General features: G+C 27.2%; 1 protein-coding gene and 2 long non-coding RNA genes across 13 annotated transcripts in view; 1 reads left to right on the top strand and 2 right to left on the bottom strand.

The window, feature by feature from the left end:
- Nucleotides 1-25,299, bottom strand: part of Stat92E (Signal transducer and transcription activator Stat92E) — a 157,595-nt gene that overhangs the window by 2,449 nt on the left and 129,847 nt on the right. For 10 of the 11 annotated variants that reach the window (XM_075288984.1, XM_075288956.1, XM_075289028.1 and 7 more), the window contains 7 exons: nt 20,126-20,267; nt 19,776-19,893; nt 19,426-19,645; nt 16,253-16,519; nt 16,002-16,187; nt 11,536-11,671; nt 10,375-10,825 (listed from right to left, as the gene is read on the bottom strand). In XM_075288984.1, the coding sequence (XP_075145099.1) occupies nt 10,708-10,825; nt 11,536-11,671; nt 16,002-16,187; nt 16,253-16,519; nt 19,426-19,645; nt 19,776-19,893; nt 20,126-20,267 (1,187 nt within the window). In that variant the 3' untranslated portion in view covers nt 10,375-10,707. Of the gene's footprint in view, nt 1-10,374; nt 10,826-11,535; nt 11,672-16,001; nt 16,188-16,252; nt 16,520-19,425; nt 19,646-19,775; nt 19,894-20,125; nt 20,268-25,299 lie in introns of those variants that run through there. The other variant, XM_075289004.1, reaches the window with a different exon arrangement.
- On the top strand, nt 1,598-2,252 carry LOC142219627 (uncharacterized). The gene is made up of 2 exons (XR_012717677.1): nt 1,598-1,810; nt 1,866-2,252. It is a non-coding gene; the product is annotated as an uncharacterized LOC142219627 (long non-coding RNA).
- Nucleotides 1,830-2,675, bottom strand: LOC142219628 (uncharacterized). The gene is made up of 2 exons (XR_012717678.1): nt 2,274-2,675; nt 1,830-2,214 (listed from the first exon to the last, which is right to left on the bottom strand). It is a non-coding gene; the product is annotated as an uncharacterized LOC142219628 (long non-coding RNA).

Below are 25,299 nucleotides of genomic sequence, written 5' to 3'. Positions count from 1 at the left end.
TAATTTCGTGGATCAAGTAATTTGTTTTTTTTTTGTAGCTGTCTTATGGCATATTCGACGTTATAGCATACGAAAAGGTGATAAGATTTTGTGGTCATTTTCTTCAAGCAACGATACTTACTTCTGGGACAACATATGAGAGCCTGAAAGTAGGCAAAGATATCCAAGATTTATAAAACTTTCTGTATGTGCCATTTTTTAATTACAGTCGAAACTCGGAACGATATATTGTCAGGCCCTTTCGTTATTTAGTGTTCAAGTACATATGCGACATAAGTAGTGGTCATAGTAACGTCTTCATAACGCGTCCTACTTACGCCAGTATTCAGGTCATGTCCTTTGCAATGGCTCCAAGCCATGTCCTACAGTGTAAATTTACCTCGTCAAGGACAAACCCGTGGCCAGTCCCTTCCATACGTTTCGAATAGAACTGGGACTGGCCCATTCACCCCAGGGAGTAGTCCTGTACCGGTTCAGGTTTAGATCCATTTCCGGTAGCAGAGCTGCTACTCTATCTAACCTAACAGTCCCTTCCATACGTTTCGACCAGAACTGGGAGTGGCCCATTCACACCAGGGAGTAGTCCTGTACCGGTTTTGGGTTAGACCCATTTCCGGTAGCAGAGCTGCTACTCTATCTAACCTAACTTTACCTAGGTACCTGGTCATTGAATATGTATTTCCAAACATTTGATGGAATCTAAATATCTTGGGAATGCCGTACTTTGTGGACATTTCCGACAAACTTAAAACATTCTCCCAATCGCCAAATATAGCCGATTTTTTGTTCTAAATTTTCTTAAGATTTAAAGCACTTTCGTTAAATCGACCGTTCTTTATTTAGAATACTCTATGCTAGGAATTTGGACTTTCGTTAAATTGGATTTTCTCTAAATGGGGTATTCGTTAAACAGAGCTTCGACTGTATTATTATTATTATTATTTTTTTTTTTTTTTGAGAATCAAAAGTTGGTGAGCTTTGGTGGTTATTTTCTTCACGCAACTATACATTTGTGCAAAAAATTACTTGTTTTTGTTTGAGTTTTTGAAAAAAAAACAAGTATATACAGCACTACACTGAAAAAACAGTGAACCCACTAGAAAGAAAACTTTCGGTTAATTTTAGAAAAGTTTGAATTTTTGTAGAAAATTTTAACTAAACTGGATTACAAACGTTGGCATCACCCCGATGGCATTAAAATAAGTAAATATTTTTCGACAAATTCAAGAAAATTTATTAAACATAACTAAGTTTTTTCACTTGTTAAAGAAAATTTTGTAGTTTGAAGGAAAAACTTGGAGTTAAAAATTGCAAGAATGTCTTTAGTGACATACGAAGTTCATTATGAACGCATTTGTAGTAAAATTTGCAAATTTAAAGAAATACTGAACTATTTTGTGGAAGACACGAATTTAGTTAATCTTTATGCTTCATTTGAGTATATTTTTTTCCTCGGTTTTAGTTAATTTAACTAACGTACACAAACAATTACCATTTTTGTTTGAGTTTTAGAGGAATCATTAACATCTCTTGAAAGTGTGCAAGAAAATTATTAAATAACGTCTTGATTTGAAATCTTAAATCTGTAGAAGTAAAATCTGGGGGGTTACTCTGTATTGCGATGCGTAAGAAAAATTGTCGCGAATCGAGTAATTGGTACTCAGTAATTCGTTTTCGTATCTACCTTGCGCATCTAGTTTTCGCAAATCTGGCATCACCGCACTCTATAATGCGAAAGCGTATGTCAAACTCGTTCGTTGATCGCAAAAATCGTGCGCAAACAAAATAGCAATCGCAAAGTAACAAACATGTAAGTAAGCACAATTAAATTTTTATATTTGTATCTAAATTGTTTATTGTTTTAGGGAAAAACCAAAAAAGTTACAGACACAGCAACGTCAGTTCCAAACTTTGGTAGACTTTATGGTCTCTTCCGCAGTTACCTCAAATTGTATGTGCTTGGGACAAAGTATTCGTTCAATCACCTCGCAAACTTCTTTTAAGCAGCGCGACATAGATTGCTCTGATAGTCCTAAAAGATGGTCTTGGCCGATTTGGTGTTGATAACCACCTTGTCCAAGCAATTTCAAAGCAGCGGCCACTTTTATTGGAGTTGGAATGGCTGTGGATTTATTTGGAACGACGAGGTCGTCTTTAATAGCGTTTAATACATACATAAACGCATCTTTATTAAGACGAAAATTTTGTATAAATCTATAAAAATGAAATATTCGAAAACGTTTGTCACATAATTTGAGTTTCCATTTTCTTACCCGTGGTCACTTAGGTAGAGTATATTTGACCGATCTCGCAAAATTCTTCTTGTAATTCGTTCATGTTAATTTTCTTCAAACCATAACGCTATCGAATCCATAATTATTACTTTTTTGTTATAAACGATTAGCAAGTTTTAAAAGAACACGCACCGAACGGAAGATTGTTTAAAATGTTTTTATTTACAATTTTTTGACATTTCTTTTTATCATTTTCGTTATTGTTTACATTGTGCAGCCAGCGTTGTCATATTTTCGCTTTATTTTGCTAAAGCGTTACCATATTTTCAGTTTACTTTGCGAAAGCGTTTGCGCAAGTGATACAGAGTACCGAATTGTACTCTTAACGCATTTAACTATCGCATCGCATTTGCTTTCGTATCGCAATACAGAGTAACCCCCCTGGAAATTTTACATTGAGTTTCAAGCAATTTTCATGATCTGTGCGCCTTCTACACCCTCAAGAAGTGAAGTCGGTCTATATGGAGGCATTACCAAATGGACCGATAAAAACTTAATCCGATACACGTTTTTGTGAGCCTAAAATACCAGAATATTTACAATTTCAGGCAAATCAGATAAAAACTACGGTTTCTAGAAACCCAAGGAGTTAAATCGGGAGATCGTTCTTATGGAGGCTATACCAAAATATGGACCGATACTCACCATTTTCGGCACACCTGTTTATGGTCCTAAAATACCTCTAGATTTCCAATTTCAGACAAATTGGATAAAAACTACGGTTTCTATAAGTCCAAGACCCCAAATCGGGAGGTCGTTTTATATGGGGACCATACCAAAACATGGACCGATACTCACAATTTTTGGCACACGTATTTGTGGTCCTACAATACCTCTAGATTTCCAATTTCAGGTAAATTGAATAAAAACTGCGGTTTCTATAAGCCCAAGAAGTAAAATCGGGAGATCGGTCTATATGGGGGCTATACCAAAACATGGACCGATACTCACCATTTTTGGTACACCTCTTTATAGTCATAAAATACCTCTAGATTTCAAATTTCAGGCAAATTGGATAAAAACTTCGATTTCTATAAGCCCAAGAAGTAAAATCGGGAGATCGGTCTATATGGGGGCTATACCAAAACATGGACCGATACGCACCATTTTCGGCATACCTCTTTATGGTCCTAAAATACCTCTAGATTTTCAATTTCAGACAAATTGGATAAAAACTACGGTTTCTATAAGCCCCAGACCCCAAATCGGGAGGTCGTTTTATATGGGGACCATACCAAAACATGGACCGATACTCACAATTTTTGGCACACGTATTTGTGGTCCTACAATACCTCTAGATTTCCAATTTCAGGTAAATTGAATAAAAACAGCGGTTTCTATAAGCCCAAGAAGTAAAATCGGGAGATCGTTCTTATGGAGGCTATACCAAAATATGGACCTATACTCACCATTTTCGGCACACCTGTTTATGGTCCTAAAATACCTCTAGATTTCCAATTTCAGACAAATTGGATAAAAACTACGGTTTCTATAAGTCCAAGACCCCAAATCGGGAGGTCGTTTTATATGGGGACCATACCAAAACATGGACCGATACTCACAATTTTTGGTACACCTCTTTATGGTCATAAAATACCTCTAGATTTCAAATTTCAGGCTAATTGGATAAAAACTTCGATTTCTATAAGCCCAAGACCCCAAATCGGGAGGTCGGTTTATATGGGGACTATATCAAAGCCTGGACCGATATAGCCCATCTTCGCACTTGACCTGCCTGCAGACAAAAGACGAGTTTGTGCAAAATTTCAGCACGATTGCTTCATTATTGAAGACTGTAGCGTGATTACAACAGACAGACAGACGGACATGGTTAAATCGTCTTAGAATTTCTCCCTGATCAAGAATATATATACTTTATATAGTCGGAAATCGATATTTCGATGTGTTACAAACGGAATGACAAACATATTATACCCCCGTCACCATTCTATGGTGGTGGGTATAAAAAATGACTTTCACTAACCACTGCCTGAAAGTATGCAAGGATTTTCAATATTTATAAGGCCCTCTGCCTGTGTCAATTTTTAAATTAATGTTTTTTATTGAGAATGACATATTTTGGCATCGTTTTTGAAAATTCTCATCGATGGGATGGGATGTGGTATAATCCATGTTTTCGTCTGTTCATATATGCTATAATTTATGGATATACATATATAGGTAATTAAATAATTCTTTAATGGCATCTTTGTGAATATCGTAAATATAAATAGACGTAATAAAGAGAATAAAATATTTAATTAAAAATAAATAGAAGTTCACTTCTATTTATGTTTGAAATTTAAATAACAACACCAATATAAATCCCTTAAGAAAAAAACAAACAAATATTACATTAACAAATATAAAACTAAAAACAAAAAATCAACAACTACATACAAATGCAAAAAGCGTGCAAACATGTATAAAAAATCTAAAAAATAAATAAAATCTATTTTTTGCCAAAATGTATGACGATCATAGGTAGCTTCAAAACAAAAATACATAGAAGCCAAAATTTTTTTTCTGTTATTAAACAACAAACGTGCATCTTGTAAATTTTAGTATATATATTTTTCCATTTTGTATAATTTTCTTTAAATATTTTCTTTAGACTAAATATTTGTTTTAAATATTTTCTTAAATAAATGTATATTTGTTTAGCTTATCTTTTTTTTCGTTTTGTAATAAATATATTGTTTTTTTTTTTGTGATTCTGAAATTCGTTTAAATATTTTATCTATATAATTGTTTTAAGTTTTTTTCTTCTCATTTCGGAAATTTTATTAAAATTAGTTTCGCTGCTCTTTGTTTTTCGTTTTTTCATAATTTTGAATAAAAATTATTTAGAGATGCATTATGGTGCTATTTTGCAAGCTATTTTGTTGCATTATAATTAGATTAAAGCAAAAAAAGAAGTGGAAAAAAAGAAATGTTATTTGTTAGATATTAGCGATTAGCATTATTGTGTGTGTGTGTGTGTAAAGCTTTAGTGTTATTGATGATTGATGGTGCTTATGATTTGAGGTTATTATTGTTAGTGTAGTACTAAAACGGAAAATAAATTATAAGTTGAACGAAATTATAAGAAATTATATATTAACAATACTTTGAAGATTTTTCCACTCTATATTAATTAGCCCTACCCACATCAACTAACGAATATCTGAAATAAAAGTTATGCGTATGATAAAATTCCTGGATATGATCACATTTGTTTTGAGTGAGGCTTTACATTATCTCATTCAGACTGGACCAGAGGATGTGGATTGGGTGTGAAACCTAGAAAAAACAGAGCTCATACTCTTCATTTAGAAGAAGGAAGATCATTGGATACAAAGCTTCTGAATTTTGAACGGACGAAGTCCACTCTCTCGAAATCAGAAAGACAGTTCAGGCTTTTCTAGGACTCTAAATTGAACTGGATGGAAAATACCGTACACCGTAATGCCTACTCGGCATTGTGTTCTTCTAAGAAATTAGTCGGGGAACGATAGGAAATGCGATCTTCCGGTCTGCGGAGGTGTAACTTAAGGAACATACTCGCCTTCATCGGAGCCTTTGGATGTTGGATGTTTTAAGCAACTTTAAGGAAGACGGACAAATGGAAGCAATTCTAAAGGAGACCATCTCAGGAATAGGAAGTTGAGAAAATTACCTCAAGTAATCACAATGGACCTATAATGGTCTAACTGAACAGCAATTCGATTTAGGAATTGATGTCATCCTCTAAAAACCTAACAAACCTATGCGCAGATTAATTATTTTAATATAAATAAAACCAGATGTAAAGGGGCACCATGTGAGCGCACGACTTTAGAATTTTCAAAATTTTAAACAAATAAATTTCGAAGACTTCAAAAGTTGATTTTGGGGTTGAGATAACGATATTTTAAAATTTTTGAAAAATGTTTTATTTGGAACTACTTTGTACAGACGAAAATCATATTATTACGAACTAAGAGTCCTAATCTCTCCCAATTTGTTATGACCATGCTCAACTGTATATTTGTTAGAATTTTCGCATTTTTTCAATTATTTGGAATTCTTTGGTAAACATTCCATTTTTGTTTGGAATTTGATGTTAAACATAAAAATTTAATTCATTGGCCAACATCTATTATTCGAGTTTGTAAACATAAAAAAGCTTATCGATAGGTTAGGTGGCAGCCCGATGTATCAGGCTTACTTAGACTATTCAGTCCATTGTGATACCACATTGGTGAACTTCTCTCTTTATCACTGAGTGCTGCCCGATTCCATGTTAAGTTCAATGACAAGGGACGTTCTTTTTATAGCCGAGTCCGAACGGCGTTCCACATTGCAGTGAAACCACTTAGAGAAGTTTTGAAACCCTCAGCAATGTCACCAGCATTTCTGAGGTGGGATAATCCACCGCTGAAAAACTTTTTGGTGTTCGGTCGAAGCGGGAATCGAACCCACGACCTTGTGTATGCAAGGCGGGCACCATGGTGGCTCCCAAGCTTATCGATTAGTCGAAATCGAAAAAGTAGGCTTTCGACATTCACAAAAATCAATTTGCTTACATAAAAAACATTTTCACCAAAATAATGCCAATTAAAATTTTAATCGAATTTTCAAAAATATTCGAATAAAAATATAATTGATTCAACATTTTTTTAACTAAAACTAAAATCAATTACAAAAAATAATATTAATTAGTTTTTTAATTGACTTTGGTGATTGGATTTAAATTTTCTATAGAAATAACATTTTAACAAAATAAAAATAACATTTTGATAAAATTTTATATAGAAATAAAATTTTAACAAAATTTTCTATAGAAATACAATTTTGATAAAATTTTCTATAGAAATACAATTTTGACAAAATTTCCTATAGAAATAAAATTTTGAAAAAATTTTCTATACAAATAACATTTTGACAAATTTTGTCAAAATTTTATTTCTATAGAAACTGTTGTCAAAATTGTATTTCTATAGAAAAATTTCTCAAACTATTATTTATATAGATTTTTTTTTTTAATTTTATTTCTATTGAACATTTTGTCAAAATTTTATTTCTATTGAACATTTTGTCAAAATTTTATTTCTATAGATTTTTTTTTTTAATTTTATTTCTATTGAAAATTTTGTCAAAATTTTATTTCTGTAGAAAATTTTGTCAAAATGTTATTTCATAGAAAATTTTGTCAAAATTTTATTTCCATAGAAAATTTTGTCAAAATTTTATTTCTATAGAAAATTTTGTCAAAATTTTATTTCTATAGAAAATTTTGTCAAAATTTTATTTCTATAGAAAATTTTGTCAAAATTTTATTTCTATAGAAAATTTTGTCAAATTTTTATTTCTATAGAAAATTTTGTCAAAATGTTATTTCTATAGAAAAATTTTGTCCAAATTTTATTTCTATAGAAAATTTTGTCAAAATTTTATTTCTGTAGAAAATATTGTCAAAATGTTATTTCTATAGAAAAATTTTGTCCAAATTTTATTTCTATAGAAAAATTTTTTTAAAATTTTATTTCTATAGACAATTTTTTAAAAATTTTATTTCTATAGAAAATTTTTGCAAAATTTTATTTCTGTAGAAAATTTTGTCAAAATGTTATTTCTATAGAAAATTTCGTCAAAATTTTATTTCTATAGAAAATTTTGTCAAAATTTTATTTCTGTAGAAAATTTTGTCAAAATGTTATTTCTATAGAAAATTGTTATTTCTATAAAAAATTTTATCAAAATTTCAGTTCTATAGAAAATTTAGTCAAAGTTTTATTCCTTTTGTTTTGTTATTGTTGGTTTATTCTTCAATCATTTTTTTTTTGATTTCATCTTAAAACCACGCATTGACTAAACTACAAGAGAAATAACATTTTGACAAATTTTGTCAAAATTTTATTTCTATAGAAACTGTTGTCAAAATTGTATTTCTATAGAAAATTTTCTCAAACTATTATTTATATAGATTTTTTTTTAATTTTATTTCTATTGAACATTTTGTCAAAATTTTATTTCTATAGAAAATTTTGTCAAATTTTTATTTCTATAGAAAATTTTGTCAAATTTTTATTTCTATAGAAAATTTTGTCAAAATGTTATTTCTATAGAAAAATTTTGTCCAAATTTTATTTCTATAGAAAATTTTGTCAAAATTTTATTTCTGTAGAAAATTTTGTCAAAATGTTATTTCTATAGAAAAATTTTGTCCATATTTTATTTCTATAGAAATTTTTTTTTTCAAAATTTTATTTCTATTGACAATTTTTTAAAAATTTTATTTCTATAGAAAATTTTTTTCAAAATTTTATTTCTGTAGAAAATTTTGTCAAAATGTTATTTCTATAGAAAATTTCGTCAAAATTTTATTTCTGTAGAAAATTTTGTCAACATTTTATTTTTATAGAAAATTTTTTCAAAATTTTATTTCTGTAGAAAATTTTGTCAAAATGTTATTTCTATAGAAAATTGTTATTTCTATAAAAAATTTTATCAAAATTTCAGTTCTATAGAAAATTTTGTCAAAGTTTTATTCCTTTTGTTTTGTTATTGTTGGTTTATCCTTCAATCATTTTGTTTTTTTGATTTCATCTTAAAACCACGCATTGACTAAACTACAAGAGCAGCTTAACCAACAGAGGAAAATAATGTTTGTCAAATTTATTTGGGCAAAGTCCTATAGACTGCAAGATGGTTGGATGGACGCACGTTACGGAATTACCACATTCCTCATCAGCATCCTCTACTTGCAGCAAAACTATCAACCAATTATCAGAATAACAGTAATTCAGTCAACCCAAAGTGAACTACACTTGAATTTTCCGAAAAAAGGTTTGATAGTCGGCTTTTGCCGAAATAAATCTTCGTACGTCCATCCAACCATCTTGCTTTACCCAAATAAATTTGACAAACATTATTTTCCTCTGTGGTTAAGCTACACTTGTAGTGGTTTTAAGCTGAAATAAAAAAAAATGATTGAAGAATAAACCAACAATAACAAAACATAAAATCAAAAACAACAATAATGATTGCAGAATAAGCCACCAATAACAAAACAAAAGGAATACAATTTTGACATAATTTTCTATAGAAATACAATTTTGACAAAATTTTCTATAAAAATAAAATTTTGACAAAATTTTCTATAAAAGTAAAAATTTGACAAAATTTTCTATAAAAAATAAAATTTTGACAAAATTTTTCAATAGATATAAAATTTGGAAAAATATTTTCTATAGAACTAAAATTTTGACAAAATTTTCTATAGAACTAAAATTTTGACAAAATTTTCTATAGAACTAAAATTTTGACAAAATGTTTTATAAAATTAAAATTTTGATAAAATTTTCTATAGAAATAAAATTTTGACAAAATTTTCTGTAGAAAAAAAATTTTTTTGACAAACTTTTCTGTAGAAATAAAATTTTGACAAAATTTTATATGGAAATAAAATTTTGACAAAATTTTTTTTTTTTAGCAAAATATATAATACATCTTAGGGAATGTATGAGATTCGGTCCTGATTGAACAGAGTCCTAGTTTATTTTAGCGTTTCTTTCCTCTTGGCTAATGTTAAGCTTGAATTATTTTTATAAATTATGATTTCCATTACTGTTGTGTTAGTAAAATAAAAATAAAAAAATAAAACAAAATTCACAAATGAATTTCAAATAAAGTGTTAAATAATCGCATGAAAATTATGATTGTATTGAATGTTAAGCATTTTTTATTTCAGGTGCGCTGGAACAATTAAACCACACATAATGAGGAGTGACAATGTAAATGTTTTCTTTTCATGACATATACAAAACACGGACGGACAATTTTAAGGATTTGTACATAGGCTCGGTGGGTTAATGTATCTTGAATGAAACGGCAGCGAAAATATGTAGGCAAAATGGTGGGGCTTTTTTTATTAGCTTAATGTTTGAATATGTGAATGGCATTATTTTTTAAATAGTTGAAATCGAAGCAAACTATTCATGGAATAAACGTAATATAAACGTAAATACCTTTTTTTTTAGATTTTCATTATAGTTGTTGTCGATGTTGTTGGAGAATTGCAGGAATTTGAAGAAGAATAAGACGAAAGGCACTTGGGTTTTGTGTACTTTTCCTTTTTTTGTGTATTTTGGATATTTTTCTTTATTCTTTATATAAATGAAAGGGAAAACAACAATTTCGGAAGCTGACAAACTATACAAAAATTTCTAAAAAAAATGTTTTTTTTTTGTTTGGAGTAGTTTTACATTAGGCTTTAATTAGATTTGAACTAAATTAATAACAATTTCCATTTTTTTTTCTTGTAGCAATTTCAATTAGACAATGATCAGACTTTTATGTGTGTATGTGTGTAAGTTGTGAATTTTCAGTGTTTGGTGTAGATGCAAATGTGCAAACCCACCAAAATAAGAGACTACTACACCATTATGTTTTAATTAAAAAAATTAAGGCTCTCGGTTTCGGACATATTGCCCCAGTAACTGCTATCCGTTGTTGTACTGAGATCCTGTGATGTGTAGAGATCATCTATAAGACTAAGGCTGTTTTCACTTTCATTTGCAATTAGTTTTTATTATTATTGTTATATTAGGAAGAAGAAGGGCAAGAAGGGCCGATGAGCACAGTAACATCGTTCAGTAATCAAACATATTACAATACACCACCCAGAGAACACGATCGGCGTTTTGTTTTACGTTTTTTTTTAATATTGTAATTTGTTGATAAATTAAATATTTTAAACATAAAAACAAAATAAAAGATAGAGAGAAGAGAAAAGTGGGAAGAAACAAAATAAACAAAAATTGAAATCAATAAAAATTTAAAGAAGAAGAAGAGATTATACTTAAACTATTGAACTAAGTGAAAATTTAAGCTTTACAAATGATGATCATTTTCAAAATTCTACGAATAGCTTTAGGTAAAAGCAACAAATAATATTATTCAAAGTATTGCTAGAAATTGTTAACAAAATTAAACACAAATATAAGCTGAATAATTTCCAAAACTAATAAACGCGTTATAACTAATTGTGTTGTTTTTTGTTGCCATAGCGATATAATGATGTGTTATACAATATTATTCGATTATTAAGAAGAAAAAAAAACAAGTGTTAAGCACAAAAAAATGAGGAAAAACAAATAGAAAAATAATTTAAAAGTTTTTTGTTTGTGTTTGAAGTGGAGGGTATTGGTGAAGATGAATGATGAGTGATGAATTTGGTGTAATTAATTATTTTTCTCTAAAGAAATGTGTTACTTACTTTCCCATTTGTATATCCTGTGGATGGGGTGATTGCATATTGTGTTGGGGTGTACCACCTCCGAAATTATTTTCTATGGCTGGAACAACTGCTCTTATGTTACTTGTAACATAACCATCACGACGTGTATTTTCATCTGAAAGTAAAAGAATTTTTTTGTTATATGTGGAACTAGTAATCAATGGGTATGCTCGGAAACAAAGATACAACGTCAAAAGCAGGGCTGTGGAGTCGGAGTCTGAAGATTTTGCTGGAGTCAGAGTCGTAAAAATTTTGCTCGACTCCGACTCCGGCCAAGCCAAAATTTTAAAACACTTTATATATTTGTAACTAATGCCCATGTTCCCAAATCCACTTCCAGGTGAATGTGAATCAATTCCACGATTTTCGTGTCTTACAATCCACTTTCACCGGAATTTTCGTGAAATCAATTCACTTGCAAAAGTCTTGGTGAAAGTTGAATTATGTCAAAGATGGGTGTATTTCCGGTTAAAAAAAAGTACTCGCGTAAAAAAATTGAAATGTTTTATATTTAATACATGAGTTTTATTAAAACTGCGTCATTTTAATTAAAAAAAAATAATAAATTATAATAAGTCTATTGATTCCACTTATTCTGAATTCCGCCTTAGTGAATTTTTGGGTGATTTGTGCAACCCAGCTGGTTACAGAAAAGTTCAAAAAAGAACGTGGAATTAAGAACACCAAATTTTCATGTTCGTGGATTTGACGTGAATAGTGGAATTGAAGTGGATATCGGAACATGGGTGTAAATATATATTAAAAAATAATTGAATTCATTGAGTAATTGCGGTGAAACTTCCAATAATGAAGAATATTCAATGCTTCCTAAAATGTTATACTGGTTGTACCAAGGGCTCTAATGTTTTTCGCCAGTCTGAAATTTTCATTCCATTTGCCAGAATTTGGAATCCCTTTCGAAATAGGAATCATGTCAATCCAGATATTGATATACCCTTACATAAACCTATTTTTGAGCGCATAGAAGCCTCCACATTCATTGGATTTGACTAAAATGGATCGTAGGTTTACTTTGGGGCCACAAAAGCAAATTAGTACGTTTTTATAGATATTGGCTGTTTATATACCCTGTGCCACAATGTGGAAAAGTGTACAATAAGTTCGTGCATATGTTTTCAACGCCTAGAAGGAAACGAGATCGTTATATGGTGTCTTTGGCAATAATGCTCAGAACCGACTTTTGAGCACGGTTGCCACTCGTGCCAAAAATCTACTAAATTAAAACAAAAAATTTTATTTTATCAACTATTTATGATTATTTTGATTTTTTTCTTCGAAAGAAATGTTTTATTATTTTATTTTAAAAGTTTATTTCAGTATTTGCAATATTATATACGAGTATTATAATCTCTCCTATTAGCGACAATTTTTTGGGTGTATAAATCTTCCTTAAATTTCTGATTCGTCGAATTTTGTTTTAACGATTTGGCTTGCACCAACAAGGGATAGTTAGGTTGGGATAGGTGGCAGCCCTATGTATCAGGCCCACTTAAGACTATACAGTCCATTGTGATACCACATTGGTGAATTTCTCTCTTATCACGGAGTGCTGCCCGATTCCATGTTAAGCTCAATGACAAGGGACCTCCTTTTTATAGCCGAGTCCGAACGGCGTTCCACATTGCAGTGAAACCACTTAGAGAAGCTTTGAAACCCTCAGAAATGTCACCAGCATTACAGAGGTGGGATAATCCACCGCTGAAAACTTTTTGAAGTTCGGTCGTAGCAGGAATCGAACCCACGACCTTATGTATGCAAGGCGGGCATGCTAACCATTGCACCACGGTGGCTGGCATAGTTACTACTTCATTAAAAATTGAGAACTTATTCGACTTTAACGAAATGGACCAACACGAAAATTTAAAAAATGTTGGATATGTGGAAAATGTTGGCAAAATTTTAAATTTTATTTGTATAGAAAATTTTGTAAAAATTTTAGTTCTATAGAAAATTTTGGCAAAATTTTAGTTCTATAAAAAAATTTGGCCAAAAATGTTTTTCCATTGAAAAGTTTGTCAAAATTTTAGTTCTATAGAAACCTAAAACTTTTACATTTTCTATAGAAAATTTTTCCAAAATTTTATTTCTATAGAAATTTTTGTAAACTTTTATTTGTATAGATATGTTTGTAAAATTTTATTTCTAAAGAAAATTTTGTAAAAATTTTATTTCTATAGAAAATTTTGTCAACATTTTATTTCTAAAGAAAATTTTGTCCAAATTTTATGTCTGTAGAAAATTTTGTCAAAATTTTATTCCTATAGAAAATGTTTTCAAAATTAGTTGGAGAGGGATATTTTAAAATTCCTAACAAAAAACGAAAATTTTATTTCTATGGATAATTTTGTTTCTATAGAAAATTTTGTCAAAATTTTATTTCTATAGAAAACTTTGTCAAAATTTTTTTCCATGGATAATTTTATCAAAATTTTATTTCTATAGAAAATTGTGTCAAAATTTTATTTCTATAGAAAATTTTGTCAAAATTTTATTTCTATAAAAAATTCTCAAAGCGTTATTTCTATAGAAAATTTTGTCAAAATTTTATTTCTATAGAAAATTTTGCCAAAATTTTATTTCTGTAGAAAATTTTGTAAAAAAATTTTTTGCTATAGAAAATTTTGTAGAAATTTTTATTGCTATAGAAAATTTTGTCAACAATTTATTTCTATAGAAAATTTTGTCAAAATTTTATTTCCTTAGAAAATTTTGTCAAAATTTTATTTCTATGACAATTTTGTCAAAATTTTATTTCTATAGAGAATTTTGTCAAAATTTTATGTCTAAAGAAAATTTTGTCAAAAATTGTATTTCTATAAATATAAATTGTCAAAACGTTATTTCTATAGAAAATTTTTGTCAAAAATTTTATTTCTATAAAAAAATTTGTTAAAATTTTATTCCTATAGAAAATTTTGTTAACATTTTTTTTCTATAGAAAATTTTGTAAAAATTTTATTTCTATAGAAAATTTTGTTAAAATCTTATTTCTATTGAAAATTTTGTCAAAATGTTATTTCTATAGAAAATTTTGTAAAAATTTTATTTATAATAATAAATTATCAAATCAAAGAAAATAAAAACTTTATTTATATAGAAAATGTTGCCAAAATTTATTTATAATAATAAATTATCAAATAAAAGAAAATAAAAATTTTATTTAAGCTTAAGACCCTAGCAGCCATAGCTTACAATTATATTTATAATTTTATTGTAAATGTAATTAGTTGATAAATAAAATAAATAAATAAATAAAAATTTTATTTATATAGAAAATGTTGCCAAAATTTTACTTCTATAGAAAAATTTTTTAAAATATTATTTCTATAGAAAATTCTTGTCAACATCTTATTTATATTGAAAATTTTGTCAAAATGTTATTTCTATAGAAAATGTTGCCAAAATTTTATTTCTATAGAAAATTTTCTCAAAATATTATTTCTATCGAAAATTTTTGTCAACATCTTATTTATATTGAAAATTTTTCAAAATTTTGTTTCTATAGAAAATTTTGTCAAAATTTTATTTCTATAGAAAATTTTGTTAAAATTTTATTTCTATAGAAAATTTTGTCAAAAATTTATTTCTATAGAAAATTTTGTAAAAATTTTATTTCGATAGAAAATGTTGTCAAAATTTTATTTCTATAGAAAAGTGTTGTCAAAATTTTATTTCTATAGAAAATTTTGTCAAAATTTTATTTCTATAGAAAATGTTGTCAAAATTTCATTTCTATAGAAAAATGTTGTAAAAATTTTATTTCTATAGAAAAATGTCAAAATTTTATTTCTATAGAAAATTTTGTCAAAATTTTTTTTCTATTTCCTATAGAAAAAATGTTGGTAAAAATGTTATTTCTATGGAAAGTTTTGTCAAAGTTTTATTACCATCATGAACTTCGTAAAGAAATTTTTGCAATTTCTAACACCAAGTTTCTCCTTAAGTGCTTACGTGTGATTTTTTTATTTATTTATTTATTTATTTATTTATTTTTTTTTGAAATGTGTAAAAAAGTATTTACTTATTTTTTGTCATATCGGCATTTGCAGTTAAAAATTTCGAAAATTAACTGGCATTTCCTTTCTAGTGTTTTTTAATGTAGTTATAGGTTAGGTTTAGTGGCTACCTATCAAACCCTTTAGGAGAATTTAAGGGTTAATGGTTGGAGTTCGGTCGAAACTGTGATTGAACTCATGACCTTTTATAAGCACGGCGGCCATGCTAATGCACAATGGTGGCTCCAGCTTTGCATTATTAAACATAATGAAGTTTTGGGTACATGAATTACGCCACTATAATGTACCTTATCTGATTCTCTTCCAAAAAAATTTTTTTTCGAATTTAATAAAGTTCTCAAAGAAGTTGAAAATACCTTTCTGATTGTTGCGATTAAGATAAAACCGAAATCATTTTCAAAAACTTACCCATTCGTTGTGTGTAAAATTCATTAAAAGCATCATCACGCATACGATTTGTAGGATAGATAAAGCGTAATATATCCAAATCATGAATACGATCGGCTAGGCCACGTATATTTAAATCTCGTGCTGTCCATGGTGATAACATTAAAACTGCTTTTTGGTCATTCAGAAAACCAACTGTAATGCCTCCTACAAATAAAAAAATAATAGGTTAAAAATTACTTCCATATGGTCACCGAATCAAACAAACTTACCCAATTCGCTGTCAGAGAAACGTAACAAAAATGTACCTCCCACCTGCGAACGCATAAGTTCCTCTTCGGCCCGGCGTTTGTTGATGAAACCTACAATGAGACCAGCTTTCCATAAACTTAATAAATGATCTTTGGTAAGTTTCATAATGGCGAAGAACCAATCCCAAAATGTGAAAGATCGATCGGGCAGAGGTTCCTTACAGAATTGTGCCCATGTTATATAGTCTTCATCACCATTTATACAATTGCGGCGGAATAGTTTTTCATCTGTAAGAAGAGAAAGAATAAATGTAGAAAATATTTTTAGCGAAAGAGAATTTTTCATAGAATTTTTTCGTTAGTGGAAATTTCATAGAAATGTTTACGTTAGAGAAAATTTCATAGAAATTTTTTTCTTTACAAAAAATTTTTGTTACAAAAAATTTCATATAATGTTTTGTTACAAAAAATTTCATAAAATTTTTTTTTTGTTAGGGAAAATTTCATATACGTTTTTTTCATTAGAGAATGTTGTAGAATTTTTTTAGAGAAAATTTAATAAAAACTCAGAAATTTCATAGAAATTTTTTTGTTAGAAAAAAAATTAAAAAAGAAATGGTTAGAGAAAATTTCATAGAAATTTTTTCGTTGGAGAAAATTTCATAGATATTTCTTCGTTACAAAAAAATGTATATACATTTTTTCGTTAGGAAAAATTTCATAGACATTTTTTTTGTTAGGGAAAATTTCATAGAAATTTTTTCGTTAGGAAAAATTTCAAATACATTTTCTCGTTAGAGAAAATTTTATAGAAAGGAAAAAATTTCATATACATTTTTTTGTGAGAGAAAATATCGCAGACATTTTTTAGAGAAAATTTCATAGAAATGTTTTAACTAGAGAAATTTTTATAAAATTGTTTTAATTAGAGAACATTTTGTAGATTTTTTTCGTTAGAGAAAATTTCATAGACATTTTTCCGTTAAAGAATATTTCATAGAATTTTTTCGTTAGAGAAAATTTCATAAAAAAATTTTTCGTTAGAGAAAATTTCATAGAAATTTTTTTGTTAGAGAAAATTCCATAGAAATTTTTACATTAAAAAAAATTCATAGACATTTTTAGCGGAAGAGAATTTTTCAAATTGTTTGTCATAGAAATTTTTATAAAAATCTCAAAATAAATTTTTTCGTTAAAGAAAATTTCATAATAAGAAAAAATTTCATATACATTTTTTCGTAAGAGAAAATTTCATAGAAATAGTTCCGTTAGAAAAATTGTATACAAAATTTTTTTTGTCAATGAAAATTTCATAAACATTTTTTCATTAGAGAAAAGTTCTTAGAAATTTTTTCGTTAGAGAGTGTTTCATAGTAATTTTTTCGCTAGAGATTTTTTTTCGATAGAGAATATTCCATAAAAATTTTCGTTTAGAAAATGTAAAAGAATTGTTTTCGTTAGAGAAAATTTCATAGATTTTTTTTTTTTTTTTGTAGAAGAAAATTCCATAGAAAAAATTTCGATAGAGAGTATTTCATAGACATTTTTTCGTTAAAGAATATTTCATAGAATTTTTCGTTAGAGAAAATTTCATAGACTTTTATTCGTTACAGTAAAATCGTCATAGACATTTATTCGTTACAGTAAAATCGTCATAGATTTTTTTTTCGTTAAAGAAAATTTCATAGAACTTTTTCGTTGGAAAATTTCCTAGAAATTTTTAGCGCAAGAGAATTTTTCAAATTGTTTTTGTTAGAGAAAATTTCATAGAAATTTTTCAATGGAGAAAATCTCAAATACATTTTTTCGTTACAGAAAATTTCATAATAAGGAAAAATTTCATATACATTTTTTCGTTTGAGAAAATTTCATAGAAATTCTTCTTAAAAAAAATTTAATAGAAATACACAGAATTTTTTTCATTAGAGAAAATTTCTTAGAAATTGTTTAGTTAAAGAGTATTTCATAGATTTTTTTCGCTAGAGAATTCTTTTTTCGATGGTGAAAATTCCATAAAAATTTTCGTTGAGAAAATTTAAAAGAATTGTTTTCGTTAGAGAAAATTTCATAGAATTTTTTTCGTTGAAGAAAATTCCATAGAAAAAAATTTCGATAGAGAATATTTCATAGAATTTTTGCGTTAGAGAAAATTTCATAGAATTTTTGCGTTAGAGAAAATTTCATAGAATTTTTTTAGTTAGAGAAAATTTCATAGAAGCTTTTTCCTTGGAGAAAAATTCATAGAAATTGTTTCGTTAGAGATAATTTCATAGAAATTTTTAGCGAAAGAGAATTTTTCAAATTGTTTTTGTTAGAGAAAATTTCATAGAAATTTTTCGATGGAGAAAATCTCAAATACATTTTTACGTTACAGAAAATTTCATAATAAGGAAAAATTTCATATACATTTTTTCGTTAAGGTGAGTACTAAGTTCGAGTTTAGCTGCTAAAATCGCTAAAGTGAAAACTAAATCAGTAAGAAAAATGCATGAAATTATACGTATTTGTTGCAAATTTTATTATAATTTGATGGGGAAAAGCCCAAAGCAAATTTTCACAAAGTTTGTATTCCTTAAAATGGATTATTAAAGAAAAGTAATCGTGAAAAAATTACGTTTTTAGCGGCTAAAGTCGAACTTAATACCCACCTTTAGAGAAAATTTCATAGAAAGTTTTCGATGGAGAAGATCTTAAATACATTTTTTCGTTACAGAAAATTTCATAATAAGGAAAAATTTCATAGAATTTTTTTCATTAGAGAGAATTTTTTAGAAATTTTTTCGTTGGAGAATATTTCATAGAAATTTTTTCGCTAGAGATTTTTTTTTTTTGATAGAGAAAATTCCATAAAAATTTTCGTTGAGAAAATGTAAAAGAATTGTTTTCGTTAGAGAAAAGTTCATAGAATTTTTTTTCGTTGAAGAAAATTCCATAGAAAAAAATTGCGATAGAGAATATTTCATAGAATTTTTTCGTTAGAGAAAATTTCATATAATTTTTTTAGTTAGAGAAAATTTTATAGGCATTTATTCGTTACAGTAAAATCAGCACAGAAATTTTTTCGTTAAAGAAAATTTCATAGAACTTTTCGTTAGGAAAATTTCCTACAAATTTTTTCGTTAGAGATTTGTTTTTGAAAAATTTTTTTTCATTACATAAAAAATTTAAATTTAAGTTCTCAGAATTTTACTTACGCAAAAAATTTAAGTTTTCCTCGGTTAGAGCACGACCTGTTGATGACTCGAATTTTATATTTAACGCAAGGGCTAACTGTGACCACGCAACTCTTTCGGGCACTTGAAAAGGTTCCCGTACGATATCGGAAAAGGCATTATCCCAGGTGATTGTCGCCCATGACTGTGGTTCCTGATTACCATGCACGATGACTACAACGGGCAATGACAATGTCCATACCTAAAGAAAAACATGTAGGTGGCAGCATTGAAGGTAAATCGAAGGATGTAAGATTTAATTAAAATATTTAATTATACTTGTTACGACGCGTGTATCTAAACTGTAAACACGTTCGCCCACACACACTTACCCTAATCCTATAATCATTGACTACAACAGACGTATAAAATAATAAAGCAAACTTCTCGTCCATGACACTCTCGGTGCCCTTTTTCTCGGCACGTTTTATTTTCTTCAATTGCATCGTTCTAAAAATAAATTAAACAGGGAAATAAGAAACCTCGATAATGGAGGACACCAAGACCTATGCCACCCACAGATGGACATCACGGGAAATGAATTATTGAGAGGTGGCAAATTCAGTGGAACAAATCAATCGCATCAAATATGTGTCTCTTGATAACAATCGCTTGCAACATGAAGCCGTGGGTGGGTGGTGTAGGAACATGGATGATTGTTTTAATAGAGATAATAACTCACCTGAAACTGGCAGAAAATACACGAGTCTGGTTATTGTATTCCATATTGCCTATATTATTCACAATTTCGCCCGATGATGCTGGGGTACTGCTGGATGAGTCAGGCATTGTTCGTTGTGCGGAATGACGTTGAGCCTGACCCTCTGTGGGAGAAAAATTGGAAAGAAATTAGTATGTACATACAAAAATGTAAGTTCGTGTGTGTGTGGGAGGGATGAACATGACTATGACAACGTTTTGTAAACATGTAATGGGATGTGGATAAATTAAGATGACGATGTAGAAAACTATCAGTGCAATGACGAAAACAACACAGACAGCTTTTCAATCCATAACGAGAGGCAATTGAGTAATTTAGTGTTCATGATTTTGCAATTTTACTTTAAAGCTAACGAAAAAATTTCTATGAAATTTTCTTTAAAGACAAAATTTCTATGAAATTTTCTCTATAGATAAATTTTTTATGAAATTTTTTCTAAAGACAAAATTTGTATGAAATTTTCCCAAAAACCAAAATTTCTATGAAATTTTCTCTAAAGACAAAATTTCTATGAAATTTTCTCTTTTTTTGTATTTTTATGAAATTTTTTCATTAGACAAAATTTTGATGATTTTTTTTGAAACTTTCTCTAAAGACAAAATTTCTATGAAATTTTTTCTAAAAACAAAATTTCTATAATTTTTTTTCAAAAGACATCTTTTCTTTAAAATTGTCTCTAAAGGCAAAGTTTCTACAAAATTGTCTCTAACTGAAAAATTTCTTTGAAATTTTCTTTAAAGACAAAATTTCTATGAAATTTTCTTTAAAGACAAATTTTCTATGAAATTTTCTCTAAAGACAAAATTTCTATGAAATTTTCACTAAATTTAGAGATGGCTTTGTCTTACAAAAGTTCTATGAATTCTTTCTAAAGACAAAACTTTTATGCAATTTATTCTAAAGACAACATTTTTATGAAATTTATTCTAATGACAAAATTTTAATGAAATTTATTCTGAAGACAAAATTTCAATGAAATTTATTCTGAAGATAAAATTTTTATGAAATTAAAAAAAAATCTATGAAAACATTTATAGACAAAATTTCTATAAAATCTACTTAAACACAAAATTTTTATGAAATTTATTCTAAAGACAAAATTTCTATTAAATTCTATCTAAGACAAAATTTTTATGAAATTTTCTCTAAAGACAAAATTTCTATGATTTTTTTTTCTATTTTTATGAAATTGTTTCATTATACAAAATTTTGATGATTTTTTTAAATTTCTCTAAAGACAAAATGTCTATGATTTTTTTTTTTAAACAAAATTTCTATAATTTTTTTTCAAAAGACAACTTTTCTTTAAAATTTTCTGTACAGGCAAAGTTTCTATGAAATTGTTCTTAACTGAAAAATTTCTTTGAAATTTTCTTTAAAGACAAAATTTCTATGAAATTTTCTCTAAATACAAAATTTCTATGAAAGTTTCTCTAAAGACAAAATTTCTATGAAATTTTCTCTAAAGACAAAATTTCTATGAAATATTTTCTAAAGCCAAATTTCTATAAAATTTTCTCTAAAGACAAAATTTCTATAAAATTGTCTCTAGACAAAATTTCTATGAAATTTTCTCTAAAGACAAATTTTCTATGAAATTTTCTCTAAAGACAAAATTTCTATGAAATTTTCTCGAAGGCAAAAATTCTATGAAATTTTCTCTAAAGACAAAATTTCTATGACATTTTCATTAAATTTAGAGATGACTTTGACTTACAAAAGTTCTATGAATTCTTTCTAAAGACAAAATTTTTATGCAACTTATTCTAAAGACATTTTTATGAAATTTATTGTAATGACAAAATTTTAATGAAATTTATTCAATGAAAATTATTCTGAAGATAAAATTTTTATGAAATTAAAAAAAAATCTATGAAAAAATTTATAGACAAAATTTCTATAAAATCTGCTTAAAGACAAAATTTTTATGAAACTTATTTTAAAGACACAATTTCTATGAAATTTTCTCTAAGACAAAATTTCTATGAAATTGTATCTAAGACAAAATTGTTTATAAAATTTTCTCTAAAGACAAAATTTCTATGATTTTTTTTTCTATTTTTATGAAATTGTTTCATTAGACAAAATTTTGATGATTTTTTTTAAATTTCTCTCTATGAACTTTTTCTAAAAACAAAATTTATAAATTTTTTCCAAAAGACAACTTTTCTTTACAATTTTCTGTACAGGCAAAGTTTCTATGAAATTGTCTCCAACTGAAAAAATTCTTTGAAATTTTCATTAAAGATAAAATTTCTATGAAATTTTCTCTAAATACAAAATTTCTATAAAAGTTTCTCTAAAGACAAAATTTCTATGAAATTTTCTCTAAAGACAAAATTTCTATGAAATATTTTCTAAAGCCAAATTTCTATAAAATTTTCTCTAAAGACAAAATTTCTATGAAATTTTCAATACACAAAATTTCTATGAAATTTTCTCTAAAGACAAAATTTCTATGAAATTTTCTCTAAAGACAAAAATTCTATGAAATTTTCTCTAAGGCAAAAATTCTATGATATTTTCTCTAAAGACAACATTTTTATGAAAGCTTCTCTAAAGCCAACATTTCTATGATATTTTCACTAAATTTAGAGATGGCTTTGATTTACAAAAGTTCTACGAAATTTTTCTAAAGACAAACTTTTTTATGAAATTTTTTCTAAAGACAAAATTTTAATGAAGTTTATTCTGAAGACAAAATTTCAATAAAATTTATTCTGAAGATAAAATCTTTATGAAATTAAAAATAAAAAAAAATTTCTATGAACAAATTGATAGACAAAATTTCTATAAAAATCAGTTTAAAGACAAAATTTCTATAATTTTTTTTCTAAAAACAAAATTTCTATGAAATTTTTTCTAAACACAAAATTTCTATGAAATTTTTCTAAAGACAAAATTTCTATGAAATTTTTCTAAAGACAAAATGTCTACTAATTTTTTTTAAAGACAAAATTTTTATGATTTTTTTTTTTTAAAACAAAATTTCTATGAAATATTTTCTAAAGAAAAATTTAATTGTTTTCTAACGACACAAATTTATATAAAAAAAATTCTCTAATGAAAAAAAATTTATAAAATATTATCTAAAGACCAAACAAATTTCTTTGAAATTTTCTGTAAAAAAGAAAAACAAATTATATTTGGAATTTTTAATAAACTGAATTTCCCGAATGTGAGATATCTTGCCCCTTAATTTGTCAGGCTTTTCTGATTTTGTCCAAATTGATGTTTACTCGTTTTAATTATAATTTCCCTGCCGAAGGCCTGTATGCCTCAGTAGTTTCGGGTTATTGTTCTTTAATAGACTATGGCACAGCAAAGTGATGTGATAACAAATTGAAGGAGATGAAGGTGGATAGACATTTGATCGCTCTGTTAGACGTGGTGGATATAACCAGAAATAATCGTTTACATGATGCTTGTAAAGATTCCAGGAATTATTGAATATGTCGATTCCATAGCAAAATGTTAATGAATTTATAGAAATGTGTTAGGTCAAAAAGTAAAAAAAAAAATACAATTTTAATTTCATTAACATTGTAAAGTATGCATATCCACTTTGGTATATAACAAGATGGGACGAATTCCTAGTAGATGCTACGAAAAAAATCGTTAATGGAAAATTTGTATAAATGAGGAATATGTGAATGAATGAAAATTGGGGAATTAATCAAACAAAATTGCAGATATTTTCAAATAAAATGCAAGCAGTAGTCATAAAAGATTCCAGTAAAAAAAAAGACTTCCAAAAAAGTAGTAAAAACTTGGAGCATCTCATTAAAACCCCGAAAAACGTTGATCATTAAATTTATTACACCTTTTATTTTTATATAATTTTTACAGTTTGATAATTTGTTTCGTTCCGACCAGGTATTGAATATGTTGATATTGGGGTGTTATTTCAAACTTGACACGAATTTCAAACCGAAAAACATCGCAATTTTAGAAGTTTTTTGTTTTAAAATTTTAGTTTCACCGTAGTCAGAGTTGAGCAAAATTTCTACGATTCCGATTAAGAAAATCTAAATAGTTTGTTTAAAAGCCATTAAACTATACCATTGCAAAAATATAACCTTGATAATTTACAACTATAAATTTCAATTTCTATACCCCCTCATCCTCTGTCATTGGCAGTTTCATTATTGTGCAATATTTAGTGACAAGTCAGTGCTGACTGAGATTAACAATAAACTCAGTATCCAAATAATAAGAAAAGTTGCTAATATTTACCCTCTAGACTAAGGTAAATTCAGAAAATTCAGTTTAAATTGAAATTTAATACATTGCCCATACAATAACAAGATTCAACTTTTATGCAATAAGAAATATGAGATTATTTTCAATGTATTGAGATTGAATTAAGTTTGTATAGATATCGAAAAAGTGAACAAAAGGGATGAACATGAAAAGAAGTGGCATTGTAGATGTTTTGATAGATTTTCAATTCAATGACACAAACTGGTAACAATTTATGTCATGTCAACATCTTCAATAACACCGATGAATGGCTAAAACATTTAAATTTAAGATTTAACACCGTGGGAATCTTTCAACATTATTCAGTAATTTGAAAATAATAAATTCTAATTTAAGTTGAACTTAAATTTATTTATATACTCTACGAAATAAAATAAAATTTTGACAAAATTTTCTATAGAAATAAAATGTTGACAAAATTTTCTATAGAAATAAAATGTTGACAAAATTTTCTATGGATATAAAATTTTGACAAAATTTTCTATGGATATAAAATTTTGACAAAATTTTCTATGGATATAAAATTTTGACAAAATTTTCTATGGAAATAAAATTTTGACAAAATTTTCTATGGAAATAAAATATTGACAACATTTTCTATAGAAATAAAATTTTGACAAAATTTTCTATAAAAATAAAATATTGACAAAATTGTCTATGGAAATAAAATTTTGACCAAATTTTCTGTAGAAATAAAATTTTGACAAAATTTTCTATAGAAATAAAATTTTGACAAAATTTTCTATAGAAATAAAATTTTGACCAAATTTTCTGTAGAAATAAAATTTTCTATAGAAATAAAATTTTGACAAAATTTTCTATAGAAATAAAATTTTGACCAAATTTTCTGTAGAAATAAAATTTTCTATAGA

The sequence above is a fragment of the Haematobia irritans genome, chromosome 1 (assembly GCF_050003625.1).
Source record: "Haematobia irritans isolate KBUSLIRL chromosome 1, ASM5000362v1, whole genome shotgun sequence".
Lineage (NCBI taxonomy): Eukaryota > Metazoa > Arthropoda > Insecta > Diptera > Muscidae > Haematobia > Haematobia irritans.
The sequence above is the reverse complement of the archived record's forward strand: the minus strand, read 5'-3'. Positions and strand labels throughout refer to the sequence as shown.